The sequence below is a fragment of the Macrotis lagotis genome, chromosome 1, assembly GCF_037893015.1.
Source record: "Macrotis lagotis isolate mMagLag1 chromosome 1, bilby.v1.9.chrom.fasta, whole genome shotgun sequence".
In the NCBI taxonomy this organism is placed as follows: Eukaryota; Metazoa; Chordata; class Mammalia; order Peramelemorphia; family Peramelidae; genus Macrotis; species Macrotis lagotis.
This window is the reverse complement of record NC_133658.1, coordinates 514,841,871-514,869,714: the sequence shown is the minus strand read 5'-3', so window position 1 is coordinate 514,869,714 and position 27,844 is coordinate 514,841,871. Positions and strand designations below refer to the sequence as shown.

Genomic DNA, 27,844 nt, shown 5'->3' with positions numbered 1-27,844 from the left:
AATGTGATTTCTACCCTCTCTCTCCATCATTTAATTCATGAACTACCCCCCCCCACACCCTCCAGGTTAAAAAATCCTGTACAAAAGTATCCTTCAAAATCTGAAGGAATTTTATTGCTTTGCCTTTTCATCTAGTGATTATTTTGGAGGAATAGCAAATAACTTAAGATTACTAGTTATATAATTTCTAATTATATTCTCAAAGGATTAAGTAAACTTTTTGGGATGGTTTTTATTTGATTAGGATAATGGAAAATATTGCCATTAGACTGAAAATTGGTTACATACCCTATCATCTGATTTGTACAAAGCATATTATAATTTGAGGGAACAGCTGAAAACTACATGACTTTGGCAAGATGTTCTTTAAATGACTACTTCTGGGCTGCTTAAATAGATTCAAAGTGAATTAGGGAAAGAAGAATTGGAGTGGAAACGGTATAAAGTAGGCACTTCTTAGGTATTTCTTATATTTTGAAATTATGATTTTAAAAATAATAGCTCAGGGTTGGCTAGGTGGTGCAGTGAATAGAGCACCACCCTGGAGTGAGGAGGAGTTTAATTTTGGCCTCAAACACTTAAAAATTACCTAGCTGTGTGGCCTTGGGCAAGTCATTTAACCCCATTTGCCTTGCAAAAATCTTAAAAAAATAGCTCTTAGACAAACCTAGAGAAATCACATTCTAGAAATAATCATTTTTGTTTCCTTTCAAAAAGCTGATTAAAATATTTGAGAAAAATCTGAAAAAAATGTGATGTTCTCAAGGAAGATTTCAGAGAGAAAAAAAATATACTAAAATGATGTTAGTCTCTACAATGGCCATATGAATGAAATGAATAATTTTAGTTTAGAAGAACTGATTTTAAAATCAGAACTTAGATCCACAAAACCCAGCACACTTAAGTTTCCAAAATGAATTTTTATATCACCTGAAGGCTTGGAATGAGGTGAATAAACTCAGGGGAAGAAATGAATGAAAGGTAACTGTAAATTCTACCTGATCTATCTTACCTTTTACTGAACCTCCATTTCCATAAGTACTAACTCTTCTAATTAAAATGGATATCTTTTCTATCTATATGCTTAGTAAATAGTAAATGTTTTTCTTTTGTATTTTACTTCCCTTGTGACTATCAAGTCCATCAAAAACTGCCTAGTATACCAAGGCCATCTTGTGATGATGATGATGATAATATAAACACTATGATATTTAATATGTATTTTGAATATATTCACACATATTAGTGGAAGCTTTATAGTTAAAGCAAAGCAGGTAATAGATCTGACTAAGATCTATCACATATCAAAAATCTAGTCTTTTGATACTTTCCCATATCACTACGTAACAATTTCTGCAATTAGGGGAGGTTAATACTGGAGGAATCTTACAAGGATACCTTAAGATAACCTCAGTTTATTAAAAACTGATAACACATGCTATTATTATCTTGCTTTCTACCTATTTATTCATGTTTATTATGGTATAAAAAAGCTCAGGTCTTCAAATTGTAGATTCATAAGATTAGGAGCAGGAAGAGTGGTTTATAATCTTATAAGTTCTTGCCCTAGAAAAAATTCAAAAATTGCTATATAGATAAGGGACCATATAACTCTTCCTCATTTGAAACTCTCCATCTCTAAGCTTGTAAACCTGAAATTTCCATTTTTGACTTTAATCTAATTGCCTTCCTAAAACTGCCAATCACATAATTCTCTCAAATCTATTATTTAAGTAATCACATACTTTAACATTCTCTATTTTTCCAGTTTATAAAAACCCTGTAATAGATTTACTACTTGCCCTATTTAGACCTTAACAAGCTATTCCAATGATACTCTTTTCTACTTTTGAATCCAATCATAATTTCAGCCCTATTAATGGAAATTCCTATAATCAATATACTACATTCAATCAATAAGTAATTATTAAATATTTACTTTAAGTCAAAGCTAGACACTGCGGCTATTTCTGTTGAGGATCTTACAATCCAAAAGGGGGAGACAACACGTACAAATATTGTTATTTGCAAAACAGATTTAAAAAGTACTTTGGGGAACAGGGAAGAAGTCATTGTAGATGGGATACCAGAAAAGGCTTCACACTTGACTTCAGTTTTGAAAGAAAGAAACCAAGGATCCCAAGATGAGGAGCTAAGAAGAGTGCATTCCAGGTAATGGAGAGAGCTTGTGCAACAGCTCAGAGAAAGAAACCTAGTAATACATATTGGAACAGGAATTCCAAATTTCCCTTATTACTACCATTCCTCTGCCCCCTCCTCCAGAGTCAAGGTACAGAGTGTTTTAACAACAGCATTTATATGGAGCTCACTATATACTGGTATTATGCCAAGCATCCTACTCTGAGTGGGAAATTTTACAGATGAGGAAACTGAGACAGAGGATAAGAGACTTGTGTGGGTTTATCCAGCTGGGAAGTATCTGAGGCCTTGCACTCTATCTACTGGATACACTTCTGCTCCAAATATTTCCTACTAGATAACAGATGCCCTGGTGTTAAACTGGATACATAACTGATAATTAAACATTTCTATTAGTGGTATCATTTTGGTATCCATCTAAAAGGTGAAGAAGAATAGGAAATGATTTGAGGAAAGGAGACTATTCTAAGACCCCAAACAAGACATGGGAATTTACAGAGTGAAAAATGGTAACTATTGAAGGCTGTGTGATGGGAGACACTGTGGAAGAAAGAATGGTAAGATTGGGCAACTGGTTCTATGTGGTGAATGGAAGGGAGGAGCTGAGGTTAGGGCAGAGTCTGGAACAAAGAAGGCACTGACTCAAATGCATGCTTGTTGACTGACATTGAGGTGGAAAATCTGGGCCAGTCAGTTATGAGCTAGTTACTACATTCTAGGAGCTCTGAGTGGCAGGATGAACAGCGTATAATTGAAATGAGGGGCAACAGGCAAAGAACTATGTAAACACAAGATTCAACAGTGCAAGTGGAAGGAGCTATTATTGCATATTCAGGTAAATGACAAATGCAATGACAAAAACAAATGCTACAAGGTTTTAGAGAAAGAAGAAATACATGTGGACATGTTAGATAATAAATAAATACATGTTAAAACCTTTGTGAGGGAAGTGGGATTTGAACTGAGCTTTGAAGGACTCATAAGCTTAGAGAAAAGTGAGTATATTCTAAGAAAAGTGAATAGCAGAAGAGAGTCTCAGAGAAAGAAAGGAATATGGCACAGAGAAGATCTATCAGACTGTTGTGGCTAAAATGCAGGGCATTAATGGGGAAGAGTAGAAGGAAAGGTAGAGTATATGCAATAGGATCAAAATGATATTTTGTAACTTTATAATGCTTTCTAATACTCTAAATGGTTTATATTTCTTATCACTTTGGAAAACTGATTATTAATGGGGGGATTAAAAATAAAGAAAAAAGTGTTGGAAACAGATAAATTCTTGAACTTGATGAAGAAATAAAGAGAACAAGACTAGAACATTTCAATTATTTTACAAGGACTGATCATATTCCTTCCTCTTTCTCTACTTCCTACTTTGTAAAGAGGAAAGAATACTGGAGGATATGATGAAAGAGAATACACAATTGAAGATCATAACTAAACATAAATGGAATGATACCACCCCCCCAAGAATCACAAAAAGGATCAATGAGTAAAATTTAAAAACAATTTTTTAAAAACAAGAATTTTTTATGAAACATGAATAATTAATTATGTTCAGTTAAATTTTAAAAGTAGGTACAAAAGGTATCATGCAATAGTAAAAATGAATATAGTTAAAAGAGATAAATAGGGAAAATATACTATGTTTGAAGGTACCATAGATCATGAAACAACAAAAGTTAGGAATAGAGATTGGATCTGTGATTTCACTGGTAAAAGAAACTTCAAGAAACTGCCACTTCATCAATGAAAGTTACTATTTTCTCTCTAACTTATAATTTTAGATAGAAGTATTTAGATAAAAGTATTTGACTATGTAATAGTGAAAAAAGTAAAATAAACATAAAAACAAAATATACAAAACTAAAAATATAAAATACAGATTCTCTGAAATAACTAAATAATCAGAATAAGAAATAGGGAATCCAAGCATCCCATTTCAGAAAAAGAAATTGAAAAAACCACAAATGATTTTCCACAGGCAAAAATTCCAGGACCATATGAATTTATAGGTCAATACTATCAAAAACTAAAAAAAAAAGTTATCTTCAATTTCATATTTTTTAAATAGGCAAAAACTTGTACCCTAAAAAACTTTCTATAAGAAAATATAACATTTTGATATTGAAATCAAGAAAAGATAAGTTAGAGCTAGGAAATAATATACATATTTCTGTTTACTAAGATAAAATATAATGAAATGTTAATCAGTCTAAGATTTAAAAAAAAATTATATACTAAAAACAAGTTGGATTTATACCAGGACACTAATATACTACTGACGAACTTAGGAATTGGTCCACCTGTTGGAACTATATCTCCAAAATGTAAACTATGCATATTCTTCGATCCAATAGTACTTCTATTAGGCATATACTCAAAAGATAAGGAGAAGATGCAAATGTACAAAAATAGTCTTAACATTTTTCTCTAAGAAAGAAATGGAAATATAATTAATTGAGGAATGATTGAAGAAATTAGGGTATATGAATGTGTTGGAATAATATTACATTGTAAGAAATGGTGAACAGGATAGATTTATTTGGGAAGACTTATGAACTAAGTGAGCAGAATAAGGAGAACTATTTATACAAAGATCATAACAATGTAAAAGACTTAAGAACTCTGATCAATATAATGGCCTACCACATATCTCTGGATAATGAAGCATGCTCCCATCTCTTAAAAGAAAGGTGAGAGACTAGAAATGCAAATGAGATGCATTTTGAGACATATACAACACAAATTTATTTTGTTTTACTTTTCAGAGACATGATTCTGGCTTGACTTCTAGGGTGGGAAGGTGTGAGAAATCTATTGATAAAAAAAAGTGTAACAGCTAAACATTTAAAAGTACATGGAAAAGAACAAAATGAAGTTCATAAAGGGACTCAGATGAGAGCATGTGTGTATATACATACACAATTCATATGTGCATATTCATATTATGGATACATATGCACATATCTTTAAGTTTGTATTTTATACATATTCCTGTGCAATACACTTTTTTGAATATGGAAATGTTCATGTTTGTTGATTATTTTCTCATGATAAAAACTTAAAGTGAATGTTTTGATTTCCAAATTAACTTTTGGGATCTAACTCTTGTTCTTCCTTTTTTGGTTTGTCTGGACACCTGACTATCAGAGAAATTTGGTACAAATATTTCCCCCCCCTGTTAAATGGTAACCTTTCCTTTCTGATTGCACTGATTTTGTGTACATTTCTTAAAAAAAAATAATCTCTGTACTTTTATTTGGTTAAGGCCTTTTCCCGATCCTTAAATAAAAAAGATATTTGTATTTGTGAACTAATTTTTTTTAAATAACGTGAACCTTTATATCTTTTTAGGCCACAAAATTTGAAACTTATTTTGGCATAAGATGTGAAATACTGTTCTAAACCTATTTTATGACCATCTGCTTTCCAGTTCTCCTAGAATTTTTTGCTGTTATTGTTGAATAGGAAGTCTTTATCTCAACACTTATTACTGTGATGGATTGCTTCTGGGTCTTATTTACCTAATCTTTACCAATGATCAACTTTTCTAATATTTTACCAAATAGTTTCATAGATAATTGCTTTATAGTAGAGTAAAATAGTGTGGTATGGTAGAGTATGATACAGCAGAGTTAAATATAGTGCTAAATATCTTCTTTATTCTGATTTTTTCACTATTTCCCTTAAATTATTGACCTTTTGCTCCACCAGATGAATTTTGTTAATATTTTATCCAGTACTATATAGTTACCCTTTGATGGTTTAATTGGTATAGCACTAAATTTTTTTACTTAATTTAAATAATCAATATAATTTTTAATATATTAGCACCACACAACTGCAAACAAAAATATCTTCAAATCCTTCATTTCTTTAGAGAATATTTTGTAGTTTTATTTATATTACTCCTTTGTGTATGTTGGAATTTGGACTCCCAGATTCTATAGTTATTCTGATTCAAATTTCTTTTGCTATTTCTACCTACTGTATTTTGTTTTCAAAACAAGACACTGATGCTTTTGGTTGATTTATTCCTGATATTTAATGGAAAACATTGTTTCAATGGTTTCTAGCTGAATTTCTTGGATTATATAGGTGAAACACCCAATCATTTGCAAAAAATAATCACTTTGCTAATTCTCCCTCCTTTATTATTTCTCAAATTAATGCAACAGCAATTCTAGGACTTTATACAATATTTCCCTTTATCTTATGAAAACAGCCTCTGACTTTTCTTCATTTAAAGACCATAGGGAAGGCTGATAGAGAAAAGTCTACTTCTACCCTTTTCTTTGTTAATTCTTCATTGGTTATATGTTATTAGCCTGCCCACATCTACTTTTCATCTTTCCACTGCCCTCCTCATAATACTTATGTTTTCACTCTTTCGTGTTTTGTTGCCTTACAATACTAGTACAGTGTCATTAATTTAAGAGATGATTGTTTTTTCTCTAAAGAACACTTTACTTGTATTTTTTATTTTAATGTAATAACATATATAATGATTACATTAAATATCATCATTTGAGATTTATTCTATTTATCTTTATCATCCAATCTATTTGTTGAAGTAATTTACTGAACCCCAGGAGGTCATCCCCATTTCTTTCCCAAAGAGATAACCAATCTCTAATCCATGTTCCTAAATATGATCCTTCAAAGAGCCCGACATTCTATAATTTCTATCTATCTTCATGTTTTAGCCAGAGAAATGCTGTCATTCTTGCCTACTTATGTTGATTTTCATGACGAATAATCTGAAGAATGGGGGATGAGAGACCCTACAGTACAGCCTCCTGCATACCTGTGGTGAGCTCATGAAAGGAATAAACAAGAAGTGCACAGGATGGGAAGGCACGAATGGGTTGCAAGTTACATAGTTAAAGAGAATTTCCAAATTTATGAGTTAAAAGATCCATTTGAGTATGACTATATATTGATTCTTATCAATTCATATTTTCCTACCACATTTGTAACATTATTTCTCAGTCCTCAAGAAAAAAAATTTTTCTCACTACCCTCAACACCTCAATCAAAAAACTTAATGTCACTAAATTTACAAAGCATTTAAGCCAAGATTGTTGAAGTACTATAATTAGCATTATAAAACTTAAAAAACCCTATTTTTGCAAGATGCTTTTGCAAATCATTTGCAGTTAACTATTTGTAAATAAATGCCTGATTTAACTGCAACCAGTATGTGAAGCCTACTGAAATATGATTTAAAAAATAATCTGATCTTGCCTTTCATCATTTCCATTAAAGAACTTTAATTTTATTATATTCTTAGTGCCCACCAATTAAATGTGTATGGTAAATCTAGGAAAAATATTAATTCACCAGAAAGCAATTTAAAAAGTACTTTAATGTTATTTCTCATCATTTAAAATGAGAATTTACTGTAATCATTTATAGATGAAGTAATTTCAGTACAGAGGCATCATGAAATTTTTTGCCAGTATGGAGAACTTTATAATCCTTATTATCATTGATGTGGGCAATTCCTTCTATTGGGTATAGATCACAACTTATCCATGCCTTTCTCAACCTGCAAAAAATTTATCGACATTCTCTTATAAACCTTATCCTACACATAGACTGAATTCTACAGTGAATATAAGAAATGAAGGAATAGTCTTTTAGATTTGGATTAATGTGGTTCTAAGACTGTTATTACTTTTCTCTGATTTATCTCCTCCTCCAACTAGATATTGATTGACTATTTTTAAGCCACTTCAGGGTGTATAAATCAACACTAACAATACACTAGAGTTTACTTATCCTGGCTATGTACTTTTCCATTGCTTTTTGGGTCTTCTTTACAAGTAGATTAATTTAAATTAATCCAATTAACCAACATTTGAAGATATCCAACAACTTGGTATTACCCTCTGTATTTGTTAAAAGTTCATTCTTTTTTTCATTCTTTTATAAATGTCATCATTTTTTAAATTCAGAATATCTCTTAATATTGCTCCAAAATTTTATTTTTAAGTAAATGTCTTCAAAGGTATTCTTTTTTTCAATTTAATAACTTAAATTTCATTTTTCCTTTCTAAAATTCAATGAGAAAAACAGGATAAACAGTAAAATTTTATTTTATATTTGAATAACAGAGAATTAAGTCATTTTTAAGGTCACATTCAATAAAAATAAAGACTAGGATAACTCACAGATCTCTGAATTCTCACTGAAGAAAACAATCAAGATCCCAAACCAAGAACTTTAGTTCAACACGATGGTATTTTTTTTATGTTATCTAAGTTCATAAAAGGAGGGAAAAGATATAGTTTCTGTAACTTAAATGGCCAGGGAATTTATTTTATATGTAAGGCAGGGTCTCTATCACAACTAAGTAGCTTCACTGAATCAATGGAAGTTGAATAGTTATAGTTCTATGTATCAAAAGAACAGAACAAATAAATACTGTTTACCCATCACCCATCTATTGACACAGTTCTACTTACAGTTGCTTTATATTAATCAAAAGACATTTATTAGTTGCCTATTAAATGTCAAACACTGTGCTAAACACTAGGGGCACAAAAAGGGGGGGGGGGAAGAGAAGGGGAAAGAAAATGATTGTGTGGAACTTCTCAGTCAAAATGACTGTAAATGTTACAAGAACCTTGTCACATTTAGGATAAAATACAAACTTCTCAGACTCCTATCCCCTTTATATTCCAGCCAGATTGGTCTATTCACTGTTCCTTGAATTAGGTGCTCAGTCTCATCTCTGAGGCCATACAAAGGCTGCTTCTGATAACCAGAATGTTGTATTCCCTAATTCAACTACATATTTAAAAATGTCTGATTTCCTTTAAGGATCCAATCAGATGCTATTTTCAATGGGAACTGCTTTCTGATTCTCTGAGTTGTTAGTACTTTTGCTTTCCTCAAGGTAGATTTTTCTATACATGCACACACATATATATCTACATAATTTTTTGTGTACATGTTTGTATTCACTAATGTTGTGAATTATTTACTTGGCAAAAATGATGAGATTAAAAATAGCTAATATTTTTACAGATCTTTAAGGATAATGAAAGTGTTTGACAAGTATCAACTTATTTTATTCTCACAATAACCCTTGTATAGTGTGTTAATATCTCACTTTATAGATGACAAAAACAAGACAGAGATAAAATGATTCATCCAGTCACACAGTAACTGTTTGAAGTGGATTTGAACAGAGGCCTCAGAATGTAAGTCACTTGAAGGCAGGGACTATTTTCTGTTTGTTCTTTGTATTCTTGGATCTAGCCCAGTATCTTGTGCACAATAAAACAAGTAATACATGTATGTGGAATTGGATAAGTATTGAATATACTAAGAACTAACCAAAACAGTACTTCACAGAGATTTTCCCCATTAGTGAATCCTATCCCCAGCCTCCACGAAGAAAAATAAAAAAACTGTAGAAAAATCTTACTTTCCTACCCATGTACATATCAGGAAGGGATTAGTGAGCAGAGTACAGGGTTCAGACTGAGAATCTGGTTCTAATTAGTTTTTACTACTGTATGACCTTGGATAAAGGTAACAATCTATAAAATGAAAAAGGGGGGGGGGCGCTAGATAATTTCAATAAGTCCCTGTCACTGTGATCCTATGAAATCAAAAATAAACAAAGATGGAATGTATACTCCTGAATCTGGATTATCTGGGTCACAAAAGACAAGTTTTGGTCTTATCTGTAGTACACAATTATCACATTATATGTTGCTCTTATTTTCATTTTTTTTGTACTGTACAGACAAATTTAAGATTATATAATACTTTAATTTCCTCTATGTCTATCTTGTCTCATAGACTTCTAAGCTTTTTTTTTTATTTTTTTTTTAAGGATAGTGATTCTGTCCAAGGTTTGTCTGGAACTAATATAATTCCTTTTTTCAAAAGATTTATATAGCACAGTCTTGGGGATGAAGTAGAGACTTAGAGCACACTTAAGTGACTGTTATCCTTTACCAACTTCCTCATTGTTTTGCCATTTCATTAGTTCTCAAACCTTTGCAATCTGGCTTTTGATCCCATGACTCTACTGGCTACAGGTCATAAATTACTTTTCAAATTGCTAAATTCCTTCACAGTCCTTAGTCTGTGTGACCTTTCAGTTTATCTAGTAAATGTTAATAATACTCCTACCTGTTTGGTCATTTCTTGGTCTCTGCCAATTCAATCTCCTCTTCCTTCTGTTCCCTAAAGAAATGTGACAAATCACCTTCCTCCCACCCCTAACCTCACTTGTTCTCTGAGTGATCCCATTTATTCTCATGTCTTTATTGCTTCTACAGACCCCAAATCTATATATTGATTCTTAAACTCTCTCAGGACTGATTATCTTAAATTCAACAAGTTCAAAATTAAACTCATCATACTTTCCTCTCACCTATCTTCTTCTAACTTCCTCATTTATGCTTCTAGCATCACTATTTCCCCAGCCTTGTAACCTTGGAGTCATCTTTGACTCTCATATAATCCTGAGTCTACAATCTCACTTGCATCTGTCCCCTCCTCTCAACCTACACTGCTAACTCTTTTTACACTTTCATTATCTTTTCTATGGACCTTTTAAAATGTTCTCACACCCTCTCTGATTCCTCCTCCCCTTAGTTCAAAAAATCTTCAATGGCTTTCTTTTAGAGCTGTACTGGGAATGTACTTTTCCCTTGAATCCATATGATGAAATATTTCCTCCACATCTATATGCATGGAACATTTCCTTTTCTCCTATATTACCTTTTTCTGGCCTCAAGTTAAAATAATGCACCTCTAAACTAGTGTGGAAATATGCAAAGGGGCATACAAAAGTGAACTCCCATCCCCCCCAACATGAAATTTGAAAATAAAGAAAGCTTTAGAATAAATACTATCTTTCAAATATCAACTCATGATCTTCTTAACTGCACTCAACTCTTGGGAATGATCTTTTTATTTAAGCAATCCTTTTAGGAAAGTGACAGCTACTAACTGTAATCAATGAGACTGAATAACGCACTTATCAGGGCTTAGGTTCTGGTGAAGAATACTGCCCTTTCTGTCGAAGAAAAATATTAGGGGAAAAGAAAATTATAAAAACGGCATGCAAAAGTTATTGGAATTATGGAGAATAAAAGAATTTTTAAAATTTCAAATGGCAAATTATTACCTTAATTTAAATGTATAATTCAGCAAACAAGTAAATGCAATTTAAATTAATAAAATGTGGAACCCTATGAAGCAAAAAAGACTTAGGACACAAGATCTCTGAGAAAAGTATTTATTGGCAAATTATAAAGGTTTAAGTTCCCTCATTTGTAAATTCTCTCAGGGCAGTGCTTGTTACTAGACAGAGCTTTCCTGTTGTATTTATTTACATATTTGGTGGCCTTCATTTGGGAAACTGGATGGAGGCTTTATTAATTCACTATTAGATTACTAATACTCCTGCCTCTAACTTTTTATAACCACAGTCTAACCTAGGCAACTTTTTCTTTAATGAAGATTAATATATATATATATATATATATATATATATATATATATATATATATGTGTGTGTGTGTGTGTGTGTGTGCGCATACACACACACACACACACACACACACACACACACACACACACACATAAATTGACACAGCTAGAGACTCCTAAGATTCATTTGAGAAATGTTGAATTCAAATCAGGTTTCTCACATGTACTAGCTGTGTGAGCCTGAAGAAGTTCTCTGGTTGCCTTCATTCCCTATGGAAGAAAATGGCAAAGCTCTTTTGGTATGTTTGGTCATGGGGGGGGGGGGGAGGAAAGTGTCCTGCAAGTACAAGAATAATGCTAATGAGCAGTTATCAATTGGACATCTGCTTCAAATTAACTTACTTTTGTGGGGATGGATTACAACTTAAATCCCCTTCACATTTGTGACTAGTTCCCTCTATAACTAGTCACAACAAGACCATCCAAAGTACAGAATTTTTTTTCTCTGTATAAAACTATCTGGTTCCACTATTAAACAGCTATTAACTGGCTTTTTTTTTAATTGCAGATAACCAGAACTTAAGATAACCAACAAGGAACTACAGTCTATTAACTTCCTCAGACTTAAAAGGAACTAAAATAGATTTGCTTTCAATCATTACAACAATTCCTATAAATATTGGACTTGTATACTGCAATTTAGGTTCTGGGCTTGTTTGTTTTTTTATAAACAATCTGATTTAGAATACCTCAATCTTCTGAGAAACTAAATATAATGGAATTATGAAAGAATTTGCCTGCACTTTTTTGAAATACAAGAATTTTCTAACAGTGCCTGGAGAAATTGAAGTTTGAAATTCATCATTATTGAATCTAAATAACAGCATCTCCTACAGGTAAGGTAAATTTTCTAATTTATCTATTAGAAAATAAAAATACTGAAAATACTGAAAAGTAAAATTTTTTAGATCTCTTAAGGACTGTCATTAAAGATACCAATTATGTTATAAAATTAAAATGTCATCAAAATTAAAAGAGTTCAATTTGAAACTAATAATTCAAAAAAGTATTGGAACTCTTATGGTTTTTATATCACATGATTCAATTCAATTAAAAAGAACTTTTTAAGTACTATGAGTCAAACAATGTGATGACATGTTACTATTTTCTTACAGTAGAAACATGAACAAAAAAACCTCTTATTAGAAATAATTTGTACAACTTGCTCTTATACTTTATATAAGATGATAAAAATGTATATATTTTTATATAAGATGATAAAAATTTTTCTCCCTTTGTATTAGAATTTTCATTTGACATTTTTTAAATGAAAAAGAATAGGATGAAGCTTAAAACATTAGTCTGATGTTCAATTCATGTTGAAAAATTATACAAACTTTCTTCTTCTCTTTACAATCTTCAAAAAGCTTTAAAAGGTATTAATTCAGATGCTCCTTTAAAAAAAATGTAATTAATTTATTTTTTAATTTTACAATTTTCCCCCAATTTTTCCTCTATTCCCTCCCCTCATCCCCAAAGATGGCAGTCTATTAGTCTTTACATTGTTTCCATGCTATACATTGCAGATGCTCTTTTTTATAAGTAAAAGTACACCAAACCGAACTTCGTTCGACAGAACTTACCAATACCATTTCCCTCTCTTTCTTACAATACTTTTTAGAGTACTTTTAAGGTTTGCAAAAACACTTTAATCACCTACTAGGGTAGATTCTACATTAGTACACCCATTATACAGACAAAGACCCTTAACCATAGAGAGGGATTCAGTATTTTGCCCCTGGTCTCATGGTTAGTAGGGGTTAGAGGGAAGTTTAAAGCCAGGTATCTCCTGCCTTTAAGTCTAGCACTCTTCCTACTATATACCAATGTCTCCTTCATTTCCTGATATTTCTTGTTTTAAAAGGGAAGTAAAGTCACAAAGTTAGTGAGTAGTCCCACATATGATTTCACTTATAAGATTCTCTTTAATGAATGAAGCAGCAATATCTCCAGACAATCAGATCAGTAAACATTTATTAAGTATTATGTTCAAAGACGAGTATTGTGTTAGTCACTAAGGAGATAAAGAAAAATTTGTCTGTCTCTGAGAAGCTTATTTTCTACTGGAAAAACAGAACAGTTTCACAGAAAAATAAAAATAAGGTAATTTCAGAAGGAAGAGAGTAGTTACAAGTCAGAGTACCATAAAAGTCTTTTCAGAAGAGGTGGCTTTTGAGCTACATCTTGAAGAAAATCAGGAATTCTAAAATGCTAAGTGAGAATGGTGTGCAACACAGGCATAGGGACACAGAGGCATGGAGGGGGAGAGATGGAAAACTGAGTTTAGAAAACAAGGTCACTGTTTAGCTGGAAAGGTATGGGTGATAGTAAATGAAATGGAGGGTCTAAAAAAGTAGGTGGGTCCAACACTACAGCCCCTTTAATAAATACAAGACTAATTAGGTAATAGAGTATCCTGGAGGCAATAAGGAAATGAGATTTGTGTCCAGGGTGTGATAGGGTTAGATCTATGTTTTAGCTAACAGTAATCTACTAATTGTACAGCTGTCTAAAAAATGGCTAGGAGAAGAGAGGAGATGAGTTGGAACATTACTGTGTTAGATCAGGTGAGAGGTGATTGATGGGCCAAGGCCTTATAAACTGAAAGAAGAGGCAGATGTAAGAGATCCTGGGAAGGTAGAATTAACCAGAATTGCCAAGTGACTAGATACATAGAACTGGGATTGAGAAAAGAACTTGGTAGGATATATAGATCTAGGAGTCTTCTGAGTGGATGTGATCAGTGAAATTTATAGAAGCTGATGACAATATTAGGAAAGAGTAGAGAAAAAGATTAGGATAGTCCTAATGGGGAACTAGGTTTGCTAGTGGATGGTGTTCTATTAGAGACTAATATAAGAAGGAAATAGGCAAAAGAACTAAGAAATCAGTATTATGGAATCTGTTCTAATGTCTAAAACTTCAGAGCAAGCAAGTAAACTGAGGAATGAGAAAAAATAAGTCAATGGATTTAAAACTTATGAGACGCAGTAACTAGAGAAAGCAACCCCAGAAGCCTGGCAAAGCTAGAAGGTATACTCAATTGGTAAGTGAATACAAATGGGTGATGGTTTCTAGACTAGTCTTTCTGGCAGTCTGGCTGTGATGGCACTGCAGAATGAAGAGGTATTCTAAAAAGTTGGGGGACGTAGGAATATTTGTAGGCAGAAGCAATCTTAGCTAATGTGTTCAAGATGCCTACTATCTGTGTGACAGTTTTGTCTGCCTCAATTTCAATATTACAAAATGGGGACATTAGGATTAAATGAGGCACTACATGTAAAGCACTTTTAAAAATCTCAAATTACTATCCATGCAAACTATTATTATAAAAGCATGATTTAACACAATTTGATGTAGATATTCCCAACATCAAATTAAAAAAAAAGACTGAACCATACAAGTAAAATCAAAGTCAATTTATAATAGAGATTTAGATTTTAAGTTAAGAATATGTTCATTTCAAATTTTTGTGATTTCTAAACCAATCAAATTAAAGATTGAGAGGTGGCATAATACGGTAGGAAGAAAGCTGAATATATAAACCTCAAACACTTACTATATAAAAGACTATGTGGTCCCTTAGGCTCAATGAGATTCAATTTCTCAATTTGTAAAATGGGAAAAACACTTATAATAATATTTATCTTATATTATGAGGAATAAACACAAATGATAATGTGTATAAAATGATCTGAAAATTATACAATGCTTTTTATCAACTATTATTATTATTATAGATTAGATTTAATATAACCATAATTTTATTTAATTGTCTGACAATAGAATTCAGGTTCAAAATCTCAAAGGCTATGATAGATTTATATAACCTCAGTTGAGGTTCCTCAATAATTTTCCAGATATAAATTCCAAAGTTAATATTCTGATCTAGAACATATATGGATGTATTGGTAGAGTAGTTATCTAATTCTTGGTTAGAATAAATAAAAGAAGCTGAAAACAGGGGTTAGCAAACTATGGCTTGAGGGCCAAATTAGGATTTCCAAATTTTTTTAATATGTCCAAAAAGCTAAAAATAAGAACATTTTCAAGACTGCTGTACAAAAATAGGCAACAGGTCAAATTCGGCAAATTTGATTCTTGTTCTAAGTACATAAGTAGAAATGAATATATTTTAAACTTGAATCTGTTAGCAGAACAGTATTTTGAACTTTAATCAGTTAATTTCCTGTTTTCTGAAAAGAGCATTATACATCTACTATTTAGATCAAATTATTTTCTTCCAATGAAGTTTTACTCTGACCAATCCCAAGTTCCCCCCAAAATTATGCTGGTGGGGTACCAGTTCTGTTCCACTCCAAATTTACAAGGTTTGGAATAAAACAAACAGTGGTAGATAACATATGTCTTTTGAAGATTAGACTCAGTCTGAAGACATAACATCACCTAAGGTTGAATATAAGATGATGAATCCTTTGATTAAAACAAGATATGAAGATAGTAATATTATTTGAATCAATGTCAATGGAAAAAGTGCATAAACTAAAGTTTGCTTAGCAGTTTCTGGAGACAGTAGACACTGAAAAAGATATTTGCTGAACTGAATTAGCCTTTAAGCTCTTTGATGTTTTGACAGTTCCCTCAAAAATGCCCTCTGAATTTTGCCACCTTCTTTCCTCTTCTTATCATTTTCTTTTTGAGTGCTGTTTTTTTTTCTCCATTAGAATATAAATGCCTTGAAGGGAGGGACTGTGTTTCTTTTTTTGCTTGGCCCTCAGTCAAATGCAAGCCCATAATAAGTGCTTGGTAAATGTTTCCTGCCTACCTGCTTTAACAAGAGTATAATTTTAGAAACTAGAATATTTTTAATGTAAGACATGGAAGCATTACTATTTTCTCAAATACTAAATAATCAAAAAATAGATAATATAGGGGCGGTTAGGTGGCGCAGTGGATAGAGCACTGGCCTTGGAGTCAGGAGTACCTGAGTTCAAATCCGGCCTCAGTCGCTTAATAATTACCTAGTCGTGTGGCCTTGGGCAAGCCACTTAACCCCACTGCCTTGCAAAAAACTATATATATATATATATATGAATATGATTATAGTGTCATCTTTTTTTTATTTGAGAATAAAATTTTAGAAGTGAATTCTTTAACAAACTAAAGGAGCTAAAGTATTTTATAATGATCAAATTTCAGATAGTACTTTGAGATTTGCAAAGTATTTCACATGTTATTTAAAAAAGATATACTGTTATAATTAATAAATAGGGATATTGACTGTAGGTCAAATTTTTATTCTCCCTGCTCCTTTTAAAAGGCCTCAGTTCAAATTTTCTATTCCTACTGGTTGTATCCTCTGTCTTTTCTAATCAACTATTTTTTAGTATTCTATAACAAGAGTAGAGGAGCCAGGATCTAAGACATACAGTTCAATGCTCCAGGGATTCTTGTATGGTCTTTGAAGCAAATGAGAAGAAAAAAAAATGTACATATCCACTGTTATGATTAAAACTATTCTTTGAAAAACCTCAAATTGGGGGTGGCTAGGTGGTGCAGTGGCTAAAGCTCCGGCCCTGGAGTCAGGAGTACCTGGGTTCAAATCTGGTCTCAGACACTTAATAATTACCTAGCTGTGTGGCCTTGGGCAAGCCACTTAACCCCATTTGCCTTGTAAAAACCTAAAAAAGAAAAACCTAAAATATTTCAATAGACATACTAACCATTAGAAGAGTAGGAGTAATTTTAGATTTTAAAATTAGATTTTTAGGAAAAGTATTAAGAATATTTGTGGGCAATATATGTACTGTAACTGAGTAGGCCTCTTCATTATCTTTGTGGATTTATATATTGCCCCTGTTTCAGATTAGAACTCAATTTAGGAACTACACCATTTTCTGCTCTTCAGGACTGAAGTATATACTCAAACTATAAAAAGGGATGTTATAAGGAAAAAAAATAGCTTAATATTTGTCTTAACTAATATATCCTTGCTTATTCTGTGAAATAAAATACTCTGTTAAGCCCTGGGGATATAAATACAATAGGGAATCCAGACCCTGGTTTTCATGGAGCATCTATTCTAATAATGGAAACTATATAAATATGGGAGTGGTATACTCAGAGGAGTATTTTGTTTAGGAAAGTCACATATATGGTGAGTGGAATCATAAGGGAGTTGGGAGGTCCTTTCCAGTAGCCATGAACATAGTGATTTAATTATAGTTGTATAGCTGGGATGGGGCAGAGGACAGGTGTATTAGATAATGTGGGGATTGGTGAAAGGCTTCATTTAATGTCAGTCATCCTGAAGCACCTTCTTATGGCATCACTTTTTGTAAACTTTCTATTATTAACAACTTACATTTTGAAAGTAACAGAATTGCATTACATTTGTTCAACAAATGTTTGCTGTTTTGAGTTGTATTTCTTTTAATTTTTAATTATTTAAATATATTTTTAAAAATTTATTTTCTATTTTCTTCATATATAATATTTATACTACATTATATATTATACAATAACATTTATGAATTTTATTTATAAAATTTTTTGTAATATTTTTTAAAATAAAATTTTATTTAATTATTTTAAAAGTTTAAATTATAAGTACTTCTTAAACTGAATCAGATGTGGCCTCTGATTATTGAAAATCTACCATAATATGTACCTTTAAACAGTTACTATTGTTCAAGAAAAAAGAAATTTTTACTACCATTAATTATTATAAAATTTATTTCCTACAAAATAACAAATACTGCATTTAAAATTTTGTTTTACATATGGGCAATTTCCATTACAATAAGAGCTTGGTTAGTTGTTTTTCATTCGGTTCAACAACTTGGTATAAAGAAAACACTGATGCTTTTCATCTATTTTATTAGTAGCATAATTGATATACTATTTTCTCAAAATATATATTTCAAAACTATAATACAAACTCAACTCTAACAATTCTTTTCCAGATGCTGTACCACGTTCAAGAAAATTTGGTACAAATGGATTCCAATTCAACATATCAATTCATCCATCAAAATCCAATTAAACCATCAGTGGCCTCTTTAATTGTATTACCTATCATTTATACCTTTTTATGCATTCTAGGACTTTTGGGAAACATACTTTCACAATGGGTGTTTTTAAGAAAAATTGCAAGAAAAACATCAACACACATATACTTAATGAATCTTGTGACTGCAAATTTGCTTGTATGCAGTGCTATGCCTTTCATGAGTGCCTACTTCGTGGAAGGAGACCAGTGGGGATATGATTCCGCAGAATGTAAGGTAGTCAATTTTTTGGGCACTTTGTTCCTGCATGTCAGTATGTTTGTTAGTCTTACCACCTTAAGTTGGATCGCCATAAGCCGTTATGCTACCCTCATGAAAAAGGACAGTCCTCAAGAAGAAAATGCCTCATTCTATGAAAAAATATTTTATGGACACATACTAAAAAAATTCTGTCAGCCCAACTTTGCCAAAAAGTTGTGTTGCTTTATATGGGGTGCTGTGGTGGTCACAATAATTCCAATTACTATTTATAACTCTGTTTATTCAAAAAATGGGACCATGTGCTATAGTCAAGAGACAGAATATGGTCGTGACATTCCTCAGATTGCAAGACTTGTTGGAACTGCATTTGTTGGTTTTTGTTTCTTAGTGGTAGTGTTGTCATATTATTCTTTTGTCAAGTATCTGGGAAAAATAAGGAAAAGCACATCTATTACAAAGAAATATTCAATTTATTGTTCAGTAAAAAGACATCTTTTAGTCATTCAATTTCTCCTGATAGTTTGCTTTCTTCCATATACTATCTTTGTACCCATTTTTTATGCTCTAAACAAAATACATGAAAGCCAAACAATGGACTATTTAGTGGAAATAAAAAATTTCCTCATCTGTCTTGCTGCTGCTAGGAGTAGCACAGATCCTATTTTATTCCTTTTAATAGATAAAACATTTAAAAAGACACTGTATGATCTCTTTAGAAAGGGCAATTCACCACATTAAAGCAATTGATCTTTGCATCAAATCTACCATGGAAATGAGAAAAATACACATGTAAACCTCAAAGATAAATTGAATGATTAGTAACTTATAGCTCTGCTGATACAATGAGGTGCAAAAAGTAATTTAACAACATTATACAACAAAATTTAATATGTAGTTGTGGTTTCTACTATAAAGAGCAGAGCCTGTGGTTATTTTTAGACTCAAAGTTTCCACACAAAAATGAAACAAAGATAATTTAATACTTCTACTTACAAAGTGTTTAACTAAATAGAACCCAATCCCCTATGCCTGCCAACAAAAAGGTTCACAAAAACAAGTCTGTCTGTAACTCTTGGGAGTTTGGAATAGAGATTCTCATAAGAATAGTTTGGTTTTTAACATCTCACACCATTTACCAAGATATAGTTAAAATGTGAACATGATTAACATAAAGAATGTTATAAGGAAATTAGAGGAGCACAGGAAACTTAACTTGTATTACATCTATGAATAAGAGAAGCTTTTATGACAAAATGAAATGGAGAGGACCATGGTAAATAATTCTGATTTCATTAAATTAAACCAATGCAACCAAGATTAAAAGTAAAGGAGTAAACCAGGAAAAAAAATAAAGCAAGTTTCTCTGATAAACGTCTAATTTCTCAAATATATATATATATATATATATATATATATATATATATATATATATATACACATATATATGTATATATATACACACACACATATATATCTAAATATATATATATGAGTCATGATCTAACTGATAGTTAAAAGATTTGAACAGCTTTTAGAAGAAATCAAAGCTATCTTAGAGCCATGAAAAAATGCTCTGAAGCAATACTGATTAGAGAAATAAAAATTAAGACAAATGTGAGGCACTACCTCCCACTTATCAGATCGGCTAACATTATAGAAAAAGGAAACGACAAACACTGAAGGGGATATGAAAAAAACTGAACACTAATTTACTATAGGGAGTTGGGAATAGGTACAACCATTCTGGAGAACAATTTGGAACTATGCCCTTAGGGCTATAAAACTGCATACTCTGACCCAGCAATTGCACTGGTCCGGATCCAAATGAAATTTTTTAAAAAAAGGACAAAGACAAGAATCTATATGTACAAAAATATTCATAGCAGCTCTTTTTGTGGTAGTAAAGGTTTGGAAATGGGATGCCTAACAACTGGGGTATCACTGAACAAGCATTTTATGATTATAACACAATACTATTTTTACTTTAAGAAATGACAAGCAGTATGGTTATGGAAAAGCCTGAAAGCTTTATATGAACTGATGTTACGTGAAGTGACCAGAAACAAAAACACATTGCAAACAACAGCAATATAATAGAGATGATCAAATATGACAGGCTCAGCTATTCTGATCAATTCAAAGATCTAAGACAATTCAGAAGAACTTGTGATAAAAAAAATGGTATCCATCTCCAGATAGAGAAATAATTATTCTGAATACAAATAGCAACAACTGTTACTACTAGTCTTTTGGTATTATAGAGAACCAAACCAATAAATCAAATTATTGGGGTGTGAATTGCACATTTATAGTAAGGGGTATGATGTGCAAGAAGAAACCCTAAACTGTTGGGATTTCAAATTAACCATCATTAAATTTCTAAAGGATCTCCCAAGGTTTGCTATTATTTATTTAAAAAAAAAACATTCCTCAGGCTGATATTTAAGGTCCTCCAAAATTTCATTCTCACTTAACTTTTCGGTATTACTTCATACTATTTCCTTTCACAAACTTATGTTCCTCCTCTAAATTTGATGCACCTATCTCACAAAGTGCAAACTACTCTATATACCTAGAATACTTTCCTACCTCTTCTATGCTTTTCAGAGCCTACCTCTGAAACTGATCTATTTGTTTCTGGGTTTTGAATAATTATGCATTGTATGTAAATTTATTTTTAGTCAGAAAAAGCTACTGGAGTAATTTACTAAAAGATAATCTTCAATGGTTGAAAACTATTTTACAAATTTGTGAAATAATTCTTGACATTTAATCAAACTGCTTTTCAAATCTACAAATGTAATTATGAAATTTTATTGTACAAATTTCCTACCGTTATTTGTTAAAAGTAATTGTTACTTTTTTGCATGTATTTATGTGTATATACATAAAAATATAATTATAAACTTCAATTCTTTTTTAAAAAGTAAATTCTTTTTACACATTTATTGAACTAAAATTTTTCTAAATAGCTAATGATATCTATAAGTATTATATAACTTTGGCAACTATTCAATTTAACAAATTCAACAGAACACTGCTAGCTGCAAGAAAAAAGTTTGAATGGTAATTCTTCTGTAATTGTTTAAAAAAATCAAAACTAAAAAAATTTAAAGAACAAAACAACAAGCCTTATAACTGCAAACTCTCACCCTATCCATTTATCCTTCCAAGTCTTTATAAAATCTGGTTTAGAATCCTTTTCATTCCAATTCCTGCACTTATACATGGGACCTTTCTAGCCTTCTATGTAACTCTAAGGCCCAAACAAAATTGCCTTCCTTCCTGTAGTTCTTCACATTTGAGATGTCCTTTTCCATGTCATTTCCAGGCATCTCCTGAAATGAAATTGGTTCAACTTTTGCTTCTTGGAATTACTTGTTTCTTTTCATACTTAGCCCACCTTCTAAGTTTTACACAAGACACTTCCTGTTCTCCCAGGCATTCATGTTTCCCCCCTCTTCTCATCGCAAGTTACCTTGAATTTGTTGTGTATATGCTTTCCATGTGAATTAAACTCAAGAACTTTATAAATGCAACAGAGACAATTAATGAGCTCTGTGAAGAATAGTACATGGCCAAAAAAAAAAATTATGGTATATATATGTATCAGAAACTTCTGTTAAGCATTAAGGAGTAACATAAAAAACTAAAGGTAATAGAAGAAGAAAAACTAATACAACTGAAGAGGATATCAGTATTATGTACTGTAAATACATAAGAAAGTACTAAACTGGAAGAATGAAGTGGGAAACAGATTGAAGGGGAGAGAGGAGAGAGCTAGCCATCAGTCAAGTCTGTGCATCAAGATTAGTGAAGAAATCTATTAAAGGAAGCATACCCACAAATACTTTCAAATGGGAGGTTTCTGAGAAAAACTAAAACCAAAACTGCAGAAAATTAAAAGCACCAAAGCATCCCACAAACAGACGTGACTCAAACAGAAAATCATCATATGAACTATCCTTTGCATCGAGCTATTACTGCTAACTTGAACTATTCCAAGGCTTCAAGTTTTTCACTGAAATAAACCAAGATGGAAAGGTTTAAAAAATGGTTTGATTTATTCCCACATGATTCAAAGGCAGAAAATTGGCAGAAGTTCAGGTGGCAAGTCTATGCCTTATAAATTGCACAATGCTCAGCACAGGTAAAGGAAATTCCAGCTAAGGAGGAAAAGAGGATAACTGAAAATTGTCCTTCATTTACATTCCCATCTCTCCAAAAGTAGTTTTATCTTGAAAGAAAAAACAATAAACCACTGAGATGGAATACATACATATTTATGTACATACTTTTTAGGAAAACAGACAACTTAAAGGGGGGGAAAAAGTCATAGCATGGCTACTTGAAAATCAAAAATTTTCTTCAAAGATAACTTCTTCTTGGGGGGTGGAGCCAAGATGGTGACAAGAGAGGATCATCTCTTAGGTACTCTCTCTTAAAACTTATAAACTAAGGATTCTAACTAAATTTTCGAGAGACAGAACCCACAGAGGGATCCAGTGAGGCAGTTCTCCAACCCAAGGTTAACCTGGAAAAGAGGGGAAAGGCTCTGCTCCCAGGGGGTGGAGGGGTGGCCGCCAGAGCAAAGGAGCCTCAGCCTCCCGGAGGCAGCCCCAGGGAGCTGGAAGCCATGGCTCACAGCAGCAAGGGCAATTTCCTGACCTACACCCTGGGGAGCACCAGGTACAACTTGGGGGATCAGCTGGGGTACCTCTGCCAGAGCGAGCACATAAAGTACAGCCCTCAGGGCACACAGCAAGCAGCATGGCTGCAGCAGCTCAGATCCTGGAACCTGAAGCAGGTAGAGCCTGTAAACAGGAGCCCCTAGGGTATGAGTGCTGAGCCTAGGGAGGGGAGTGAAGAGAGACTGCCCAGTTCTGTCCTCTATCCCTGGAAGAGAACTCTGGGGTTCTGACCACATTCAGATGCTGATCACAGTCTAGGCCCCCCCATAGAACAGCAGGGCTCCCCTCCACCTCAGCCCCGTGACAGAGTGGGGCACATATGGTCATTCACAGACCAGGAGGGAAGACAGAGCCTCATACGGAGATCCTTGTCGGGATTTCTGTCCCAATAATATTCAAAAGCTCAGAAAGTGCCCCAAAACCAGGCTCAGGCTGGGGAAATGAGTAAGCAGAGAAAAAATTGGAACACCGTTGAGAAATACTTTGCTTGTGATCGCAAGAAGGATTAAAACATCTAATCTGAAGATGAGGAAGCATAAGCTCCTTCCTCTAAAGACTCCAAGAAGAAACAGAAATTGGGCTCAGGCTATGACAGAGCTCAAAAAAAGACTTTGAAAATCAAGTAAGGGAGATAGAAGAAAAATTGGGAAAAGAAATGAGAGAGATGCAGGAAAAACATGGAAAAGAAGTCAGCAGCTTAGTCAAGGAGATCCAGAAAAATGCTTAAGAAAATAACATGTTAAAAACTAGCTTAGCAGCAGCTAGGTGGAGCAGGGATAAAGGACTGGCCCTCCAGTCAAGAGTACCTGGGTTCAAATCTGGTCTCAGACACTTAGTAATTATCTAGCTGTGTGGCCTTGGGCAAACCACTTAACCCCATTTGCCTTGCAAAAACCTAAAAAAACAAAAACAAAAAAACTAGCTTAGGTCAAATGGATAAAACAGTTCAAAAAGTTATTGAGAAGAATGCTTTAAAAAGCAGAACTGGCCAGATGGAAAAGGAGATAAGAAAGCTCTCTGAGGAAAACAAATCCTTCACACAAAGAATGGAACTGAAGGAGGCTGCTGATTTTACAAGAAATCAGGACACAATACTTCAAAACCAAAAGAATGAAAAATTAGAAGAAAATGTGAAACATCTCACTGAAAAAAACAATTGATATAGAAAACAGATTTAGGAAAGATAATCTGAAAACTATTGGAATACCTGAAATTCATGATCAGGAAAAGAGCCTTGACATCATTTTCAAAGAATTATTACAGGAAAATTGCCCAGATATCCTAGAAGCAGAGGGCAAAATAGAAATTGAGAGAATCCACCTATCTCCCCAAGAAAGAGATCCAAAAAAAAAAAAAAAAACAACCCCCCAGGAATATTATAGCCAAGATCCAGAATTCCCAAGTAAAAGAGAAAATATTACAAGCAGCCAGGACACAATTCAAGTATCATGAAGCTGCAGTCAGGATCACATGGGACTTAGCAGCAACTACATTAAAAGCTCATAGGGTTTGGAATATAATATTCTAGAAGGCAAAAGAACTTGGAATGCAACTGAGAATCAACTACCCAGCAAAACTAAATGTCCTCTTCTAGGGAAGAAGATGGACTTTCAATGAACCAGGAGAATTTCAAATGTTCCTACTGGAATGGCCAGAGATGAACAGAAGGTTTGATCTTCAAATACAGGACTCAGGTGAAGCATAGAGAGTGGAGAAGGGGAAAATATAAGGGACTTAATGATGATAAACTACATGTATTCCTGTATAGAAAAATGATTCTGATAATACTCATGTGAACTTTCTCATTTAATAGAGCAAGTAGAAGGAGCTTTTATAAATGAAGCACAGGATAAAGTTGAATTTGAAAATATAATGTGGTATAACAATGGAGTCAATAGATAAAAGGGAAATGTAATGGGAGAAAGAAAAAGAAGAGGAGGAATAGGCTAAGATATTTCATATAATAAGATTTTTCTTTATTACAATGAGCTATTGCAATGATGTGGAAGGGGGGGAAGGCGAGGGGGAATGAGGGAATCTTCGCTCTCATCAGAGGTGGCTAGGAGAGGAAACAGCATATATACTCAGTGGGGTATAAACATCTGGAGTAAGAAGGAGAGAAGGGGGATGGGGGAGGGGGGATGTGAGTGATGGAGGAGAGGATGGACCATGGCGGGACAGTGGTCAGATATAACACATTTTCTTTTTTACTTCTTGCAAGGGGCTGGGATTGGATGGTCTGTCCAGAACCATAGGGCTGGGTGGATGCTGGGCCTAACGGGTGGTTATGTGGGACCAGGGCCCGGGATCTGTCTGCTGTGCAACTCAGCCACCCTATAGCAGAGACACATTGAAAGGAGAGAGAAAATATAATTCATGGTAGTGGAGAAGTATGAATGGAGGGAGTTGTGATCAGCAATGGCAAAGGTGGAAAAATATTAAAATAACTTTTGTGATGGACTTATCCTAAAGAATGTGATCCACCCATGACAAAGCTGGTGGTGTTGGAACACAGACTGAAGCACATTTATTATTAATTGCTTTTTTTTGGGGGGGGGGTTGCAGGGTAAATGAGGCTGGGTGACCTGCCTGGGGCTGTACAGCTGGGTGATTCTTGGGTGTCTGAGGCCGGATTTGGACCTGGGTGCTCCTGGCTCAAGGGCCAGTGCTCTGTCTGCCACCCAACTGCCCCTACTATTATTATTATTATTTTATTTTATTTTGGGTCTTTTTTTTTTTGCAGGGCAATGTGGTTGGGGTGGCTTGCATGGGGTCACACAGCTGGGTGACTGTTGGGTGTATGGGGCTGGATTTGGGCTTGCGTGCTCCTGGTTCCAGGGCCGGTGCTCTGTCCACTGCACCACCTGGCCATACCTATAATTATTATTATTGTTTTTTAATTTTAATTCTTTTCTCTCCCATTTACTTTATTGCTCATGCGGGTCTATATTTTTTGGGGGAGAGGGGGGTATTATGTTTACTCTTAAACAAAAATATTTTGGTAATGTATAAAAAAACAACATTTGTACAAAATAAGTATAAATAAATAAATGAATGAATGAATGAATGAATAAATAAATAAATGAAAGCATCAGATTGCAAGAGGAAAAAAAAGATATATCTTCTTGCAGATGTGATGCTGCTGCTGCTGATTATGTTTGTCCTTCATTCTCATAGAAGACCATAACATCAGGGAGGTGATGCCATGACAAGCAAGTGAATTGGATTTGAGTGAGGGGGAGCTGTGCTATGTCACCAGCCTCACTTTATTCTCCAGAGCCATATGAGTCCACTGCCCAGATGTGAATCAGGATTGGAGATGACCCTGGATGTGATGTCAGTAGGATTAAGTGACTTGCCCAAGGTCACACTGCTTATAAATGTCAAGTGACTGAGCCCAGATTTGAATTCAGGTCCTCCTGACTCTAGGGCTGCTGCTCTATCCACATAGATGACACTCATAATTAATTTCATATTACACTGATTTTACAAAAGTTTACATACCAACAATCATAAATTTTCCTACTTACTAAAATTTAATTTAGAATAACTGAGTTATTTATGATCTTAAACATGTTTTCTAAGGGAAATGCATACTAAATATATATATATATGTATGTATATAATTATCATAAGTCAACCTAGATAGCAACATAATCCCAATACTACTGGGAAGTTATTTAATAATATTAGATAATATGAGAATGTTACACTTAATGAACCTAAAAATTTAAATGTTTTTAAGAGGAATAATGTGCTCAAATGTTAATTTCCTCTAGCAAAAAACTAATACTCAGAAACTCACATGCACAATATACTGAAATGGACAATAAGTATAGTCAGTGTGTAGACAGGCAGTCTATTAAAGAGTTATAACTGTAGTTTAATCAAAATGACAAAACCCCCTTTGAAACTTATATAATAGGAGTGCTCACTACATTATTAGTGCCTTTTAAAATACTTGAGGAGTTGTACTGAAGAGGTGGAAATGAAGACCTAATGAATTCCTAACAGTATGGGTCCCCTATGTATGAAAGCAAAGGAATTGGGAAATAACATCCTGAGGTAAGGAAATAACCAGTAGTCCAGTTTGTCTAAAAAGTCAAAAATTTTTGTAGAGATGCCATCCAAAGCTGACCAATAGGCATAAGACTTTTGATTTCCAATCAGTAATGGGCAGATTAATCATATCTAACCTTTAACATTCTATTGAGGTTCTTAACTTCTTTATTTTTT

At 33.2% G+C, this 27,844-nt stretch overlaps 2 protein-coding genes across 13 annotated transcripts in view; one reads left to right on the top strand and one right to left on the bottom strand.

Moving 5' to 3' along the window:
- The window catches only part of CASK (calcium/calmodulin dependent serine protein kinase), a 466,034-nt gene that overhangs the window by 184,429 nt on the left and 253,761 nt on the right, over positions 1–27,844 (bottom strand). The window lies entirely within an intron of this gene.
- Positions 8,747–20,283, top strand: GPR82 (G protein-coupled receptor 82). Its single transcript, XM_074214162.1, has 3 exons — positions 8,747–9,374; positions 12,194–12,521; positions 18,612–20,283. Exon 3 carries the CDS (start codon positions 18,612–18,614, stop codon positions 19,653–19,655), a length of 1,044 nt encoding a protein of 347 aa, XP_074070263.1. The 5' UTR covers positions 8,747–9,374; positions 12,194–12,521; the 3' UTR covers positions 19,656–20,283.

Coding starts and splice junctions, on each gene's coding strand:
- GPR82 (XM_074214162.1), top strand. CDS start 18,612: ATGCTGTACCACGTTCAAGAAAATTTGGTACAAATGGATTCCAATTCA.